Source organism: Protomyctophum parallelum, assembly GCF_964188405.1.
Source record: "Protomyctophum parallelum genome assembly, chromosome: 1".
Classification (NCBI taxonomy): domain Eukaryota; kingdom Metazoa; phylum Chordata; class Actinopteri; order Myctophiformes; family Myctophidae; genus Protomyctophum; species Protomyctophum parallelum.
The window spans coordinates 89,979,211-89,999,159 of record NC_139697.1 but is presented as its reverse complement, the minus strand read 5'-3'; the positions used below and the strand labels follow the sequence as shown (position 1 = coordinate 89,999,159).

At 41.8% G+C, this 19,949-nt stretch overlaps 1 protein-coding gene across 1 annotated transcript in view; it reads right to left on the bottom strand.

The window, feature by feature from the left end:
- Window positions 1-212: 212 nt before the first annotated feature.
- The window catches only part of mcama (melanoma cell adhesion molecule a), a 78,907-nt gene continuing 59,170 nt past the window's right edge, over window positions 213-19,949 (bottom strand). The window contains exons 11-16 of the mRNA XM_083762168.1: window positions 15,949-16,079; window positions 11,959-12,100; window positions 9,721-9,756; window positions 1,524-1,653; window positions 1,086-1,203; window positions 213-407 (exon numbers count right to left, since the gene is read on the bottom strand). Of these exons, the coding sequence (XP_083618294.1) occupies window positions 387-407; window positions 1,086-1,203; window positions 1,524-1,653; window positions 9,721-9,756; window positions 11,959-12,100; window positions 15,949-16,079 (578 nt within the window). The 3' untranslated portion in view covers window positions 213-386. The remainder of the gene's footprint in view (window positions 408-1,085; window positions 1,204-1,523; window positions 1,654-9,720; window positions 9,757-11,958; window positions 12,101-15,948; window positions 16,080-19,949) is intronic.

Here is a 19,949-nt window from a genome sequence, read left to right as displayed (position 1 = left end):
GGGGCTTCCACAGGGTGGTGGTAGTGGTGCTGTTGTTGGGAGGAAGGGGGCTTCCACAGGGTGGTGGTAGTGGTGCTGTTGTTGGGAGGAAGGGGGCTTCCACAGGGACAGGTTGTGTTTCAGCATGGTGGTGGTAGTGGTGCTGCTGTTGGAAGGAAGGGGGCTTCCACAGGGTCTGGTGGTAGTGGTGCTGCTGTTGGAAGGAAGGGGGCTTCCACAGGGACAGGTTGTGTTTCAGCATGGTGGTGGTAGTGGTGCTGCTGTTGGGAGGAAGGGGGCTTCCACAGGGTCTGGTGGTAGTGGTGCTGCTGTTGGAAGGAAGGGGGCTTCCACAGGGACAGATTGTGTTTCAGCTGGCCCGCTCACAGCACTGCCTTCTGCACGTGTCACTTCTGCAGCTCCAGGTACTTTACTCCAAGGAGGAGGGAGGGAGGGAGGGAGAGAGAGGCGGACACATGTTAATAACATCATCACCAAGCAGGGAAAGCAAAACATCTTTACACCGTTTTCACTGTTCATAATGACATACCCAAAAAGTAATTGAATATTAACACCATGTCATTTTTATTTAATCGATTATTATTTTATATAACTGTTGCAGCCCTAATCTGAATGTCATGATGCTGACATCATCAATATCATAAATGAGAAAAAGAGGTTGCGCATCAGCAATGGTTGCAACTTTGTCCGCCATTTATTTACAGTTTTGGATGTGCTACCTTTTTGGAATTGTTTTAATTCCTGCTTTTTGCTCATCCAGTATCACCGTCACGGTCAGCATCATGGTCAGTGATGTGACAGGGCTACAGAAACCACAGCTCATTTGACTGCAGTTAATGTCTAGGATGAAATGAAGGAAATGTGCACTTGACTATATTAAAGAGCTAGAGATATATAACACTTGCTTTTAACAAGCACATATCACTCACCCTTTAATAACACAATTTTGCCTACATCTGGAAAATACCTGTGACTCCTTGAATGTACCTTTTGTTAGCTTACTATGTGTTCAGACTTTGTTGGCTAAGGTTCACCATGTGCCATTGTTTTGTGCAATAGTCCTATGTCATACTTGTTGCAGTTACCTGGTCGCTGGGAGCCTTCTGGTCCCCATTGACTCCCTTCAGGAGGACTACTTCCTCCGTCTTCGCCTCTGTCTTCATCTCCACAACTATGTCATCTTTGGTGGTCTTTTCTTTGGTGCTGCAGACAAAGTAATCACAGAGTTATCATATCTGAAAGCTGACAACACAGCAGGAAATAAGTAGTGGAAGAAGTACTCAGATTATTTACTAATAATAATCTAAATCTAATAATTAATAATCTAAATCTGCAAAGTAACTAAAGCTGTGAAATAATTGTAGTGGAGTAAATGGTACAATCATTTCCTCTGAGATGTAAGTCGTTTCTGGTTGGCTGTAGGGCTGAAAGTCTCTCTGTATTCTCTATTTATATTTCTCCTTCTCGAATGGTGGTTGATTATAAGCAATGAAGCAGAACTGGGAGCATCTGACGGTACTTACATCTCCTGCTTTCCGGAGCGTCCGCAGGGAATCTTGCCCTTCTTATGGAGGAAGTAGAGAACACTGCCCAAGATGGCCAACAGCAGGATGCACAGGATAATGATCACGATGATCACCCCACTGCCTTCAGCTACACAGAGAGAGAGAGAGAGAGAGAGAGAGAGAGAGATGTTAATAAGACGCTCATCAGCAGGATTGACTGACATTCAAGGGGTGCCAAGGTTCTTCCACACCAGGGGGCACGTGAGATTATATATATATAATATATATATATATATATATATATATTTTTTTTTACAAATTCTAGTCGTATCCCCTGTAAACGCTCCTCAGAAATGATAAACATTTGCATCACTTTTGTCTTTTCTGATTGAAAAGGGATTAACTACTTAAGCCCAATTGTGAAATAGACGATCTTCAAGCTCACAACGCATTGCAACGTGACACGTGAACCTTCCCAAAATAGGAATACCAGGTTTTAAACAGCCGTGTAAATGTTGATCTCCCCTTCTCCTTCCAATGTACTACTTTGACTGTCTTTCCAGGCAGAGAGAGCAAGAGAGAAAGCGAGAGAGAGATCCCCTTCCGTGATGATGAAAGACACATGCAATAGGTCATGTGGATAATCTGACTCTGGTGATTAATTAAGGATGCAAGATGTAGGCACCTGAGGTAATGTTAGCCTACCAGCTTGCGTTGACTATTCATAATTGTCTTCTCATCTCCGTCAATAGCAAAACTACCACTGATTCCAAGGTTGAGACCGACTGCATCCACCAGATTCCCTTCTGATGAATTTTGATTGACTATCAGTGTATCTATCGTTCATAAAATCACTCTGAAAATGCTTCAAACGATATCGTTCACCACTATCGTTGTCGTTTGACTCGTTATAGTTGTGGACTATTTGTGTTTTTGCATAAATAAACGCCCTACTTGATCATACTACAGCGTCACACAAATGTATCAAAAGTAGCAGATCCACCAGATCAAAGCGTGGCGCGATGCGATGCATTTTGAGTTTGTCGATCTGCTACTTCTCCTATTTTTTTATTTGAGTCCAGAAAAGTTACTGCTTTGGACATATGAGGTTCCCACCCGACAGAGACTATATTGAACAGCCCTTAATACTTGCACTGCCGTGCACTGCAGGCTCACTGATTGTCCACAGTGCTGCTGTGGATTTCAAGCCTGTGACAAAGTTCTGGCAGTTGGGGAAAACATTGTGCCACAATCATGTAGTGTGACAGGTGATATAATTGCATCGCAGTGAGAAACATGGCAGAGAATGCCCACATGCTGGCACAGCATTAAAGGGGAAGTACTTTGAACTAAGAAAGAGCAAGGTGCACTGAAGAATGAAGGTACAGTGGAATAAGGGGATATCAGAACAGTAATTAATTTCATAATGTCTACAATGTGGTGTTAAAAATGTAACGTGGCAGTTTGAGAATGTTACTTGTATTGGTCAGTTCTGAGCTCATACTTTTAAAAGTATATTTTCCTTTGATTTCAAATATTACAGCTGCTCCAGATAGCCCTCTGATAAAAAGTGTTTGTTTGTTGTGTCTTTTTATTTTTACAAATGACATACACTGCCCTTAGGCACATTAGCTGTATGCTACATGAGTGGATTGATATGCCTCAATTATTCCAATACTACAGAAGCACTAGTCTGACATAGCCAAATGAAAAGAGATCTGTCTACTGATTAGTCTCTGGGGAAATCTAAATTGAATGTAGGGACTAGAATAGTGGCGAGAACGGCTGCCTCGCATGGCTCATTCCCCACTAAATGCATTCAACTGTGCTGCCACCAAAATGTGGAATGACCTACCAAAAGACATAACGCTTTGCGACTCAAAACTCAAAACTAACCTAAAATAATTCCTGTCCTCAAAATACAAGTGAACAGATAATACAATTCCTTGAACATCTCGATAGTAGAATGCTCTGCCCCCCACCCCCTCCTTTACTGTATGATTCTACTGAGCTTTATTCCAATGTTTTGTACTGTATTTGTATTGTATTGTATTACTGATTAATTTAGTGCATAGTTTTTCTTTAGCATAACCTTTGACTGTACCGTCTGTAATAATCATAAGGTATTCAATCAACCACAAACCTACACCTACTGCATTGAAACACACAACAACAAACCAGTCCAGGACAACCCTTTAGTATTTACATTGGTTCTGCAATGCAGTTTTGTTTTTAAATTCTCACATGTTTTAGCCCATTCACTGAATTTGGATGTCATAAGACATGAAGGACACAATTGCATTTAAACTACTGTATATTATTGATTAATAAAATCAATGGTAAAATGTGGAATGCCGTACAATTTAATTGAGGGTACAACATTAGATACTAAAGAATGACATATCATATTTGGAAAACAATTCACAATCGGTAAAGAATAGAATGATCAATTATAATTTAGTACACAGAACACATTTCACTCCTGTTAGATTGCATAGGATGGGTGTATCTGATTCTGACGTGTATGTTGGCATTGTAAACAGGAGCAAGGTATGTTTTATCACATGGTAAGGGCTCACCTCGTACTAAAGTTAAAATCTTCTGGGAAAATGTTACACAATCTCTGAATGAGATCATTGGCTACACGGTTGGTTGTGATCCTGTAATGTGTCTGTTGAATTGAATTATACGGTGGAAGGAATTTGGTATAAACATAACAAACCGATAATAGCACGCCTGATTGTGATTGCAACAAACTGTAAGGATGCAGATCATTGTTTTGATTAAAAAAAAAGTGGGGGGATTTTTTCTGCCTTTATTTATAGTTAGTTATACTACAGTATAGTTTATAGTAGAGAGGTGACAGGGAACAGGGGGAGAGAGATGGGGAGAGACGTGCAGCAAAGTCTGTGAGGAACAGGACTTGAACCTGTGGTGTGCTGTCAGGCTACTGCCCAGACCGCGAGGCCAGCGGTCCTAGCCTGGAAACCAGACCAATATGCCACAGGAAAAAGAAAATCCCTGTGGAGATTGGTCTGACACTCCTCAGTTTGAATCACATTTCTCTCACCCCAGAGTTGTGGGTGACCAATCAGAGCCCACTATTCAAAGTGAGACTTTTTTTGCTGTGATGTTGGAATCTGTTTGTAACGCGTATATTTATTCTACGTCCGAGCATAGACATAGTAACGCCCCGCCTGCCTCTGATTGGCCTACCGACACTGCCGGCCTTACCAGACCTTCCTCCGATGTGGATTATTAGTCTGCCGCGAGGTTACTCCGCGGTAGGAAATAAATACGTACGATATAATACATATAATACGTATATGTGTACAGTGTAAACTTGAAACATTATTGTACTGCAAAAAGGTCTCTTTTCCCTTGATCTTTATCGTTTTTAGTATACTGTAATAGTATTAGTTTACTATAATTACATTATACACGATAATCAACACTAACACTTTAATTTAGAACACACCCAAATCAAATCATACATGTTCAATCAATCATTCAATCAAAGCAAACGGCATAAACAATATTAGTTTGCCTCTTCTACAAAAATAAAAGTTACAAGTTACTGTCGTGCTTGCCAAGTTGTCATTCTCTTGTAGCCTACTTGTATTATTTATTTCCCACCACGGAGTAACCTCGCATCTCGGAGGACAGTCTGATGAGACCATTGGGGCAAGACGGGCAGTGTTGGTAGGCCAATCAGAGGCAGACGGGGTGCTACCAGGACGTAGAATAGATATATGCGTTTGTAACCACCCCTTGGAAATAAATCTTCCACACCGAAGTTCCAGACTAATATCTACGCAGTGATATTAGTCTGGCCATGCCAGGCTACAGCGGTCCAGGCCTTTTATTTATTTTAACTTTTTGGTCTTTATTTAAATTTAAAGGTGTAAACATTTTGTCATTTTAGTTTAGTTAGATTTAGGCTTTAATTGTACTGAAAAGAAAACCTGATAAAGTACAAAAATAATGTATGTATCATTGGCCGCCCAGACAGAGATCTCATTCAGAGAGATTAATGTATATAATAATAATAATAATGTACCTTTATTGAAAGGATAAACCTGTTGAGATGTGTCATCTCGTTTTTGTCGGGGGCCTTATCATACAAATACAGTATAGTACAATAAACAGAGCAATACAACAAATACAGTCATGCATATAGTACATAGACTAAAATAGAAAACCAAAGTTCTCCTGTAACTGGCCGATCCTACCCCACATAATCACCCCCAAAATAACAAACTAGAGCTGAGCAACAAACAGAATACATCATTGTCAATTTGACTTGACATGTTGCCCACACCCGCTTTCTGCATCCTTTGATCCATATTGTGTTTATTGATGTATGCTGTACATGGACTCAATCCAGCTTTGAACATTTGCACCCCATATACATCATTGACCAGAGTTCTATACTAGGCCCTCCGCTCTTTTCTCTCTACCAAATCTTTGAAATCTCAGAAAATTGCGGGTGTGCTACATCTGCTATTTTTGTGAGCTTGTTGGTCTGCTATTCTCCCCATATGTTTGCTTCATAACAGGGATGATAGGGTTCACATTGTTAGAACAGCATTAAAAGCACTATAAAGACTGTGATACAGCATAGTTCACTGAAGCAAAGCGGAGTGGTCTCATCTTGGAATTTGAGTGGTTTGTCCGTTGATAGATCACGTGTCTCTAAACAGAGCCACGGCTACACTCAGACTGCGGTATATAACTCACATAATCTGTGGTCTATTGTTAACAGAAACCAAAAAGGTTCGATGTACAAAAGTTTATACACAGCAACATCCTCCGTCTTAATTTAACTCGGAGAGTGTAAGAATGGACGCACACTTTCTACACTATCAGGGTTATTTGAACATTACTGATTTAGCTGTGCATGGTGTTTAATAGGATTTCAAGCCAACGTCACATTTTAATAATTAGGACTAAGATGGACTGGCTGGGCAACAATCATTTTAAATGCTGGATAGTGTGGGTGGGACAAAAAAACAAACAAACTATACTTGTGTTATAATTTGCCATTCTCATAAACAATACATGTTTTAGAAATATTGGAAAATGGTGTTTGAATAGCTAAATCTACCCTGCCCCAACATTCAATAATCATTCAGTTGAGCAGTCCACCTAAACTTCCTATAAACTACAATAAATAAAATGCACGGATACTATCATATAATCAATATATATATTTGATTACATTTCTAGGTATCTGGTTTTGATGCTAGAAATATATAATTTACGGTATATAAATTAGATCAATATTGAACTAAGTCTAAGTCTAAATCTAGCAGCTTCCTCCACTCACAATCTCAATTCTGCTAACTGTAGGGTCACCATTTTAAAAGCGCTAATTTTAAGTAATTTCCATATGGAGGGGAATATATATATATATACATTGCGTGTACAGGGTTTGACGAGGTCAGACCAACATATGGAATGTCAGAACCGGTCAGCTCCATACAGTATATGGAGATCTAAGGGTGGTAGAGGGGACATTCTCTTGAGGGTACAGGGTTTGATGAGGGCTCAGGTAGGGCTGGGCCTTAATTTTCCGGCCTGTTGAAAACTGTTTTCGCCGGCTGCCACGCGGCTGCACTAATAACTTTGGGGCAGGCCCGTCTAGAGTTTGAATAGACAGGTGGGCCTGTTGAGAACTCTAGTTTTTGCCAGCTGCCGGGCGCGGCTGCACTAATAGGCCTGTCTGAAATTGTTATGGACAGGTATCAAGTCAAAAGGGAGATTCAAAAGGGAGACATAATAAGTAAAAACGTAATAGACAATAATATAATAAGATTATTATTTGTTTAAATATGGACTAGATGTCCCTTATCTGTTGCCCCAAGTATAATCTCCCCCCACCAACCACTCATATGCTCCAAAAATATAGGCTTCTTGGTTTTTTTATCAACATGGTCTTCTTCTATAGTCAGCACTTTCACTACTATTTTCCATTCTTTACCTCAACTCATGTTTTCTGTGTTTTTGTGTCCCTCTTCCAAACTATGTTATATGTGTGGCTAGTGCTGATGATGTGTAGTCCTGCTGCCTATGAGATCCAATGGCTACTGTACAGTGAGGCCTTTATGTTCTCCATAAAGAAAGGCCCAGTGGTTTAGTTTTTCTGGGATTATTCACTTATTCCTCTATAAATGTCGAGCAGCTCCTCCAACATATGGCACGCCTCCAAACCTCATCCCACACATACAGCCAAGCTGCCTCTGAAGTCAAGTAATTCATTCTTTGTTTTGATTTGACTTCCTAAGAAGCCACCATCAGTGTTCTGTGCATACTCACAAAACTCAAAATTGCAATTCTACAGTCGTATTCCTCCATGCTGGAGACTTTAAGAAGCTTAGAGGATATTTATGAACCTATGAGCCTATCATAAATCAGTTTAGTTTTTTTCAACGAAGTACCCCTTTTTTCAACCCTCAACTCTGGATCACAGTCATAGAGTCATTTGGGGGAAAACAACCCACTAGAATTTTTCTGTTAACAATACTCATCATTTTGACAATAACAATACTGTTTTGTGTTTCACGTCTCACATTCGACAGCAATTATGAAGTGCATAATTATGCAGCCAACATATTCCCTACAGACTGGTGAGGGTTTTAATGGTACGTGGGGACTGCTTTGTAAAGGAACGTGAGTAATAGTCTCACTGCTGTGCCCCACTCACAGGCAACCACTCGACAGTGCAAATTGCTCTGTTATGTGAAAAATCCACAGTAAAAGGCAAACAGTCTGCTGGATGTGTGTGTGTGTGTGTGTGTGTGTGTGTGTGTGTGTGTGTGTGTGTGTGTGTGTGTTTTTAACAAGATGGTAGCACAGAGTCAACAAAACAACGAACAATTTTCAATGTACTGATTCAACCCTTTTGGCTCGGTGTTGGCATTATCGGACGTTTCTTGAGGCAAACAAATAATATTTATCAGTGAAGAACATTTGGCGCTCTACCAGCAGCTTTTAGATATCATGCGTAGTGTTGTCTTGCTCAGTTGGTGCTGCTGTTTTTATTCTGACTTTCCTTTTCCGATCACACAGAATATTTAATCTAGCCAGAGGCTACCCAGAAGCCCGAGCTCCATCTAAGACAGAGATAAATCCTGTGCTTGTGTGCGCTGCTTGGATGAAAATCATGAAATATTGAGGCTGTGTCTGTGTCTTCCACGCTTTCACTGTCACTGATGCACAGCACGGTGCAATGTTCACAGTTGTCTCTGTCCATCCCGTGTTTCATCATTGCGCACAATGTTCTGTTTGTACTAGGAACAATTACTTGTTCCTAGTACAAGTAATTGTTTCTGGCAATAAAAGTATTTCTGATTCTATTGCAATCCATCTTACATGGTAGTAGTGACTTTGCAGTTTATTACCATTTTCCACTATGCAGACACATACTATATCTGGGGAACTGACTGCCCCGCCACATTTGGTGTTTTTTTATTTGTTTTTGGCTTTTCTGCCTTTATTGATAGTATCAAGTGAAGATGGACAGGAAAGAGGGAGAGAGAGAAGGGGAGAGACATGCAGCAAAGGATGTAATGAACAGGACTCGAACACGCAATGCGCTGTCAGGCCAATGCCCTGTGGCATGAGCCTGGACCACTTGGCCAGCGGGCGCCCCCGCATTGGTGGTTAATGTCCACCAACGCAACATATTCCCTCACTCTGTGAGGGAATATGTATGAGGGAACATAATAGACCTGGTAACGTCTAAGGCCAACATATCTATGATCACAGCAACTCTCTGGTCAACCAACGACAAAAAAATAAAACTTCAACTGCTCAATCTCGTGTCCATCCCTGCCTTATTTGATCAAATCCACTGTCTCTTAAATAATGTCTGCAATTGCCAAATCTGTGTTTAACTGTGTCCCACGACACATCTTGTTTTGTACTGCGCATTGGAGCATTGTTGCAATGTTCTATTGTCATGTGTCTATGTCATGTGGGCCAGGTCGTTATTGCAAATGAGAACGGGTTCTCAATTAACTGACATGGCTAAATAAAATCTAAATAAAAAAATTATAATGAAAGAAAGAAAAAGAAAATTGTAGCAGATTATATAAAGTGGGACCAGAAGCCGAGAGCAGAAAAAAGCAATGAAATGGATTGGAAATGGCTGGTAGCGCAGAGACAGAGGACGAAGGACGCACAGAGCAGCAGTCTAGGACAATGGTCTTACCAGGCGAGTAGGGAGCTGCAGAGGTGACCATTGGAACTGTGAACAAGCACAACAACACGTAGGATGAGGACCGCTTTCCATGTCTTTCAGGTTTACCACAAACATGGACAAATGTTTCCCATATTCCATGACCAGACCTCCCCCACACAGGCACACGCACACGCACACGCACACGCACACACGCACACACACACACACACACACACACACACACACACACACACACACACACACACACACTTCTTTAGCGGTGATTCACATTCCCACATGCCACTATAAAAGCTCTCTGTAATGCAGTGAGGGTAGTACAGCATGTGTAGGTGGTGTGTTCCCATACATTCCAAACACATATTATTATGTGTTCAAGTGATACTTTCTGCCAGCGACAAGCTGGCAGAAAGTCTCTCTTCCACAATTTCGGAAAGTTCTGTCATCTCTTCAGACTGGAAGGTATTCAACCAATTTACGATACAGCATTCACCAAAAAATAAAATATCCCATGGATCTACCTGGTCCCCTCATTCATTACTGCAGGGTCCCCCATGGATCTACCTGGTCCCCTCATGTATTACTGCAGGGTCCCCCATGGATCTACCTGGTCCCCTCATGTATTACTGCAGGGTCCCCCATGGATCTACCTGGTCCCCTCATGTATTACTGCAGGGTCCCCCATGGATCTACCTGGTCCCCTCATGTATTACTGCAGGGTCCCCCATGGATCTACCTGGTCCCCTCATGTATTACTGCAGGGTCCCCCATGGATCTACCTGGTCCCCTCATGTATTACTGCAGGGTCCCCCATGGATCTACCTGGTCCCCTCATGTATTACTGCAGGGTCCCCCATGGATCTACCTGGTCCCCTCATGTATTACTGCAGGGTCCCCCATGGATCTACCTGGTCCCCTCATGTATTACTGCAGGGTCCACCATGGATCTACCTGGTCCCCTCATGTATTACTGCAGGGTCCCCCATGGATCTACCTGGTCCACCATGGATATACCTGGTCCCCTCATTCATGTATTACTGCATGGTCCCCCATGGATCTACCTGGTCCCCTCATTCATGTATTACTGCAGGGTCCCCCATGGATCTACCTGGTCCACCATGGATATACCTGGTCCCCTCATTTTCTACCACCAAATCTCTACAAACCCGGCCGCTCTCTACAGGCTCACAACACCATATGCTGTGAGTTTGCACAACTGTTATTTTCTTCTAAAAAAAGCTTTATATTTTATATATATTTTCCTTTATATACTTTCTATCTAGGCTTTGTCGAATTTGTTTTCCAATGGGAATTATTGAAGCGACTGCACAGGGTATAGTGGAAGTGAGGAAATAGCCTTTTGGTTAGTAGACCTCTCTTATAGTGACAAGCTGATATCGTTGCAGTCGGGCAGAAACCTTGTATCTCCATAATTGATCTTTTTAAAATGTTTATATATATGAGACAAAAAAGGGACTCCTGCACATCCAAAAAGACCTGTAGGAGGTGCAAGTCTAGTTAGCAGGCATAGAGAAAAACCTTCAAAGGAAGGGACTGCCTATATATATATATGAATGCGTTATTTCATACGTGATCTCGTATGACAGTGTCATAGTCAATAGAGTACAAGCTCACAATAAATTAAATTACTTTTTAATGTTCTTTGTAAAATAGTACTAATATATTTTTGTAATATACTGTATAATGACATGCCCAAAACAGGAACAACAGGTTGAAAGTGTTTTAGTCTGTCTCTGGGGTTTTAAAAATATTTTAAGAGCTTGATGAGTGAAGAATAACTACATCAATTGGATCAATTGGAACAAAGTTTTTTTTATTTATTTTTTTACATTTCTTGAAAAGTGACGGTTTTGGACATACAAGGTTTCCACTCCACAGCGAGATATGGTTCTGTGTGGCTTGTCTGCGTCTCCTCTCTATCTCATTGTTGCCCCTCCTTTAGCCTGGAGGGGGCGACAGTGGCTGACTGGACAGTGTGTCAACCTCAACCACATGATTGCTACCTCCCGGGGTGTTCCCAGCCGGAGACCTGTGTCGCATGTCTCTTTACCCCTGGCATTACTGCCACCTCTCCTATCTATCCAAAATAAAGCAAACAAACTGCTTAAAAAGTAATATGTTTTGTCAAAGTTATTTGTCATGGCGGCTGCCTAGGTCTTGCTAGTAATCCCTTCCGAGACGAGCTGTTATCTACAAGGGAGGAGGGAGGAGGGAGAGAAAGACACTTACTGGCTTTGATGCTAAAGGCCTTGATCTCCGTTCCCATGTCGTTGGAGGCGTTGCACAGCGCGCTGACGTCTGAAGTCACTTTGACTGACACCACGCTGTGAGCTGTGTTCTCATTGGCCCTGTTCACCACCTCATGCCAGCTCTGTGGGCATCCAAAAACACATATGCATGCACATAAACATACTGTACGTTGTTGTTATTAATATACTTGTGAGAACCTTTTAGGATAGCAATTTTATAAATGCAGTTTTTACCTGCGACGCATTGTGCGACGCCCCTGCATGCAACAAAGAATACAGGCAATACTCAGGCATATCTATAACCCCTAAACCTACCCTCTAAATGCCTAATCCTAACCCCACCCTGAACCTTTTCTAATTGTACATCTAATTGTACGTCTAAAACAAAACATATTTTTAAACCATAAAAGAACCATTTCTCTTGGAGGATCAGGGAAATTGTCTTCACAATGTCTATTTCTCAAATTCTACCATACTTGGGGGACATTTGGTCCTCTCAAGTATAGGATTATAAACACACACTCACATACGCGCCTGAGTGCACGCACACACAAAATCTAATTATTTGTCTCCACCCACCCACGCATATTCCAGCAGTTAACCCAAGGCTGGATGCCTGCATGTCTGTGTGAAGCTGTGTGTGTCATGCCTTAGTATAGTTATCTCTTGCCTTGGGACATACAGTAACAGGCCCCCTAAGATTGACGAAATGTCTGCGAATGAATGGTCCCGGAGGCGTCCAGGTCTACCGCAGTCCAGGTTGGAATGATATGTTTAAAGGAGCATGAAAGGGTCTAAGGGTTTTTCTAATTTTTTTTCCTGTACAGGTTAAAAACTATTGAAAGGTAAACAAAACAAAATATGGCAGCCAAGTACCGGTAAGCAACGCAGCTGCAGCGCATACAATGTATAATCGATGTGTTTGATTTAGGAGTGTGCAGACACCATGTGTGTACCAATGTGTAAACCCTAGACAGAAGTCAACAATATTGCCAGTGTTCGACCAATTGGCACACATTCATCTACACCCATTAACCATTTGATTAGCTGCAGCTGTATGCGTATTATAAATGTTTTTACCCTTCAATAGTTTTTAACCGGAACCAACGGGTTTCCCCCCTTTAAATTGATTCCCAGCCCGTACAGAGATTCTAAAGCAATGACAATATGCTATGTAACATAAAAACAGGAGTACTACCATGTTTTAGAGTCCATTATTTGACCTTTTGGACAAAATCTTCTAACTATAAATGCACCAAGTCTCTGTTTGTCTGTGTGTGTGTGTGTGTGTGTGTGTGTGTGTGTGTGTGTGTGTGTGCTGTTGTAATCCATGTAACTCTAGAACCGTTCGCCCCACTGACTTCAAATTCAACACACGTGTTCCACACCCCCACAGGGAGTGCAGTGCCCAGTGTCGAGTCGGTCGGACCCACGGTTGTCCAGAACCGCCCCAAAAGGCCTCTTCCCGGGCTCTGGACAGGGCCCCTGCCCAGTGTCCATATATGGAGTTTGCCTGTTCTGGCATCATTCTGACGTCTGCATAGACTCCATATTTATATAAAAGGGACACAGACATAATATCTGGGTGGGGCATGCATTTTCAACTTGCATTGTTCCAAGTATGCCAGTTGCCCCATGGGCACCGCTTTACATCATACTAGTGTCATGTCAAGGGGGCGTACTTGTACATCAAGCTGCCCCTAACCTATGTATGGGTCACATACCATACATATGATCATACAATGAACGGTTTGTTCATTGTATGATCAAAAAATATATGTTCTTCGCATAATAATATTGAAGTGTAATATATTGTTGTCAATTGTTCTCAAATAGAAACTTGAATGGGTCGGACTCTAGTTTTTATTATGCTCTGATGAAGGCTCTACACAGCCAAGTAGCAGTAATCTCTCTGGTAGCCATTTCCAGTCTCTCTTGGTGGTTCTTTATACTCAGTATTGAGTGTAGCTGAGCATCCACCAGCCAAAGAAGCAAACGGGTAAGGAAAAGGAAAGCGCACCTGCTCTGTGTTTTGTTTTAAAATCTATGTTTTCACCTGGATTACCTCCTCCTTCACCACATTGCATTTTGACTCACACTTTCTGAGGCATTGGAGCTTGGCAATATTACCCAGGGATGAGGTTGGCAGCCAGCGCTGAATCAATAGGAACACCAGGGCTGCACAGGGGTCGCACTATCTTTACACACACACCTGTGCAACCCGGGGAAACTATTAAAGTCTGTATTTGTATGATACGAGACGTGGGTGAGGTGTAAACAACAAGAGGGTATATATAATATACCACAGCCCATGGAGAATACATTACTCTGATAGGCTGTTGTATTTTCAGACAACCGTGCACCGTCGATGTAGCAGCTTCATTGTTGTTTTAACTTAAAACATATGATAAAAAAATGGTACGATAGTTTTGACGTCTTTACCTACTTGGACTCTCGATGGCGAGAATGTCTTTTTAAATATAAACTGATTACGCTATACAACACTTTCTGCTTTGATGAAAAGAAAAAAAAACAGGAAAAAAACGGTTTTAGAATCCTAATATCTCGGATTCTTCTTCCAGGTTGATTTGCGGCTGATTTCTACAAACGATATGATCACCGGCTATAAAATGTATGTTTTGGGTGAATTAAATAACATTGGTGGGACCTGGCTGTTACATAGCAATTTTCCACTTCTCTGATTCAGAGAGAAACGGCTTTAAAAATAAGATGGTTAAGATTCAAGTGAACGGCAGCAGCCGTGGCAATCTACGAGTATCGATTCAACCATCAGATGTCTGTGTCGGCGTGGAATGAGTTAATCGTGAACATAAATGCATAGAGTAGACATTTCCGCTCATAGCCACGATCTGGCTTGAGCGTGGAAGAGGAAGTAATGAATCCATGAGGGTCACCATTGGTTATGACACTGGTTGTCAAGGTGGGGTTGGTGGACCCCCAGGGGCCATTGATGGCTTTCCAGGCGATTCCTACAGTAGCTAATATTGATGGATGGTTAGGAACCAAATTGACCCTTAAAGGTCTGTAACTCAAGAAAGTGTACACATGGAAAGAAATTGACCTGTATTTGTACGCACTTTGAGTTAAATGAACACTAAAGATTTCACAGTGTAAATAAATCGTATCAAATTGGTTGTCCATGACCTAATTCATATCAAATTGGAGGTCCTTGAAATAAAAAGAGAGAATTACTGATCTATGGCAACCATTGCAATAATGACTCGTAATTCGCAAGTACAGGTATATCTCCCGATAGTCCCATGATGCTGAGGGTATAGTGATGAATTAAAACATATTTTCTCCCTAACTCAGTCCTTGTCAATTCCTCATGTGTAGGCTACTTGAGTCCAACTTCTTTGCCGTATTTTACTATTTTGCTTGTGGATCGTCTATTTGAGCTATTCAAAAATATTTTTTTAAATAGTAAAAAAGGCAAAGAAGTTTAGGGATAAGTGACGAAAATAGGGCCCTTGGTGCCATGTCCCCTAAATCCCCTCCCTGCTGTAGCCCTGACCAGCCAGCAGGGGACACCAGTGCTGTGACAAGGACATGATCCCCCCTCGCCAGTGTCCCATTCTGCAGACACTGCCAAACAGGTTGCATGGCTGCTGGGAATTCAACATGGGTCTCTGTGGTGCTGTGTTAGTGTGTTTTACCTCTATGTCATAGAAGCAGATGTTGTGCACTGTGTCTGCAGTGTGTGTGTGTGTGTGTGTGTGTGTGTGTGTGTGTGTGTGTGTGTGTGTGTGTGTGTGTGTGTGTGTGTGTTTGTGTGTGTGTGTGTGTGTGTGTGGGGGGGGGGGGGGGGGGGGGGGTAATGATACATGTGCTTTCACACACATTCTCAAACTGGGTTCAGTGTTAATTTTGACACTGAGCCAGGAGTCGGCAATCCAACTGGGAACCTTCCCATTCCCAAGCGTGTGTGTGTGCGTGCGTGCGTGTGTACCTGGCTGCCAACGATGTTCCAGGAGATGGTGGGCAGTGGGTGTCCATGGGCCTCACAGCTCAGGTTGACCAGGCGGCCCTCTGGCTCCTCCAGTGCCACATCCTTGTCCTCGTCATTGAGCTGGGGTGCACCTGGACAACAATTTACAACAAATGTACAATTTAGGCATTTAGCATTTAGCAGACGCTGTTAATTCAGAGCAATTGACAGTATGCAAGAACAAAAACATGGTAATACATCAAATACATAAAAATTGTCATCAAGAATCATACATAAGAACCTAACAGTGGAATATCTATATAATGTGCTATGTCTACATAAAAAGTTACATCGTGATGAGCCAACACATCACAACCAAGTAGCCAACACATCAACACACAGCATGTTATCCAGTGTTCATCAAATATTTTTATTCCTACTCCACTACATGACAGAGGAAAATATTCTACTTTCACCCCGCTGCAATTTCTTTTGAGGGAAAACTAAGCCCTATATTTTATACTTGTTAAGCTACGTTGTAGATCAACGCAGAGAGTGAGAGTGCTTGTTTGCATTTGTGGTGATACTTTGTGGTACAGTTTTGTGATTACTCTTGATTTTTACAGATGTTTTAATTTAAAACCAAGCACATTTTCTCAGCAAGTACAACTCCTTCAGTAACCTCTTTATTCATTATTAATCTATCTTCTCTATCTAGAGGTTCCAGGGATCTCTGTGTGTCTTGTTTGCCAAATATGGACTATTATGGAGATTGCTCTAACACCACAGTACAAACATCTAGAATTGGCGTCATACATGATAACGGTTATTGCACTAGTTATAAACAATACAGGAAAGCAGCACAATTGTGCACATGTGTATGAATTGCATATAACACTCAATCTCACATCCTACTATAAATAAGCAGCTTCAAAATCGGTGCGTGCTTCAATGAGGACAAGGGAGTGAGTGCAGTGCCCATGTTAAATCGGTCGGATTGGCGGTTGGTCCAGAACCATCAATCTGACCTATATGACCATAAAACGTAGGGTCGGGCCTGGTCGGGTTTGTGCATAATTTGAGAACTCTACACAGAGTAAAAGTGAAACGCCAGTCAGCACCATCTTCATAATAGATAAATACACAAACAGACAGAACAGAATTATTATTTTTATTATTATAAACAAATTTTCATGGAGCCAGAGGCCCGGCCCGGCCCTACTGATTAGCATACATTTTAAGCCCGGCCCGGCCCTAAAACGTCGGGTCAGTCAGCCTGGTCGGGTTCGGGCAGAGTTTGAGAACTCTAGCATGCATCCCCCAACTTACATTGTTCCAGAGTAGGATGGAGTATTGGAGCTTATTTAAATGTAAACTCATCTCAATGCTTTAAGTTTGCATCGACAAAAAACAACCAGTATTGTGTCAGGCAGAATGCTTGGGCAAGGACAAATGGCAGACCCACAGTCTGCACTGACATAAACCTAAACTAAATTATAAACGCATGTTTTGTGAGTGTAGTTCTTTCAGCGTAGTAGCTCTGTTGTATTAGTGAATCCTCCTGGTCTGCCACTACCGCGTCGCTGGGTGGGCTCGAACCACCATCCTCTCAGTTAACAGCCGAGCGCTCTAGCCTATTGCAACACAGAGACTGTCCTAGGGGTGGACGATATGGCGATAATTATCGTCGGGACGATACAACGTCTCCACGATATGGCTTTTTAGAGTTATCGTTTTCATCACGATAAATGTGCTGCATCAGACAGTGAATGCACACTCTATATATGCAGTTCTATGCCGTAATTTTTACTTCTGCAGTACGACGGTTTCGTTCACAAAAAAAAAAAGATCTACAAGCTAACCACACGTTGCTACGGCACCCCAATGGACGACGTGGTTTGCTTATAACTCTGTTGAGTTATCAGCACTCCCAAAGTCCCCGCCCCCTTTCTTCTAGGCAGAGGCAAACAGCATTGCGCTGAGCTGTAGCCTCATGTAGTAAACAGCTCAACATGTCGAGGAAGGGAGACGTGTTTATAGTTCCCAAAAAGAACTCCACGTCTGTCACACAGACAGAGCCCGTGTGTTAAGACCAACGTGACTCGTCTTCATGGATATAAACTCACAAAACGACACCACGCAACAGCATAGACTGCAGGACTCCTCCACCACCATTTACCACGCTATCGTCTGCTACGTTAGTTCACAGAGTAAATTGTCCGTAACACCGGGGCTCCACCGGGAGCATCAGCATCGCGTCTCCGTCACCATCACAGAATGTTCCCCTTTTAATCAATGAAGGGGTCACCATTAAAATTGAACCGGTTAGTTTGTTGACGCACGCCACGGAGACGCAACGCGCCCGGTGGAGCCCTGGCGTTAGCCACGGCTAGTAGCCAAGCACCAGAGCGCACGCCGCTCACTGTACACGCGTCGCTCGCTTAATAATCATTAATTTCTGTATCAATGCGGACATAACGTGGTAAATGTTCATAAGCACACAAGTGTACAAAATGCTTTTTACACTTGACTTATCTCCAGAGTCCTCAGTCCTGCAGCCCCACAATGCCATATGCCAGTTTAGCCTTAACATATAATACAGTACATTCAATGTATTACTTTAGCACAAAATAATCTTTTCTAAACCAAGCCCTCATTCAAAAGTTATGTAAGTAAGTAAAATTAAATGTTATTTATAAAGCACCTTAAGAAACAAAGTTAAAAGGTAAAAACAAGGAACATATCAATCACAGTTGTGACAATATCAGAACAAAAACAGACGAGGCAGAACAGAAACATAGGGCTATACAAATGAATGTAGGCTGTCTGTCATTGTATTTTCTGTGAATTAACTCAGTTTAATCCAGTGATCCTCAGCCATTTTAATTTCAAGGACCCCAATAGAAAAGGAACCACCGCTCATCCGCTGAAAAAAACTTTAGAGAGGTGCTGGAGCCACAAAGGGAATAAGAGAAAAAATAAAGGGAAGCTCCGCACACACATTGTGCACAGATCTGTGCACAATCAGTTTATTTTTGGCAAGCTTTCGGTCTACTGACCTTCAGGCATTTCAAGGACTTATCCAGGAATTTCAAGGACCCCCAAATTAAATGTATATGAATTAGCCCAGGGTGACAGGGTCCTATAGGCCTTTTCATTGTGATTTTCATCTCTGCACTGGGACCCCATGTTACAGACATGTTTACAATATTTTACAACAGTAGCTACTTATATTTTGTTATTTAAAGCTGTGATTATTTATTTAAGAAGCACTGTTCTGAACCAATGTTCGCCTTTAAATAAATAAAAATGTAATCATCCTTAACCTTTTAAGCTAAAATAATGATGACCGGGGACTTAAAATCATTGTTTTAATTGATGGCACTTGGCCTTGTGCCCTCAAAAAGTTGACCACACTAAAGGCCAAATGGGACTCATAACAACTTTTTGGGAATCATTTGAATGACCACCTGTGCATCCCGGGACCCATTACATTGAAAACCTATTTACATCACTGATACAGCGTCACACAAACGCACCAAAAGTAGAAGATCCACAAGCACGAGATGTGTGAGTGAAGTGACATGATTTGAGCTTGTAGATCTGCTACTTTAGCCCTTTTTTAATTTGAATCCTTAACAGTTTTGGACATATGGGATTTCCACCGACAGAGACGATAAGCAGAGCTTGCGGATCTGCTATTTCTGTTGCTTTTGTGTGATGCTATAGTATGGTAGAGCATACATTTGCAAGACATAAAATATAAAAAAATGACAACAAGCGGTTTCTGCTGACAGCTACATTATAATAGTGTGGGGTGTGTGTGCTCATGCACATACCGATGAGGAGTTTCTCATGGTATTTAAATGTCTAAATACAGTCTAAATGGTATTTCTTAAATTCTTGTTACCTTGTACTGTTAAGTAACTTGAAAAATAACCATAAAAAACTGCGCGCGAAAATATCGTGATAATATCGTGTATCGTGATAAGCTTGAAAAAATATCGTGATAAAACTTTTGT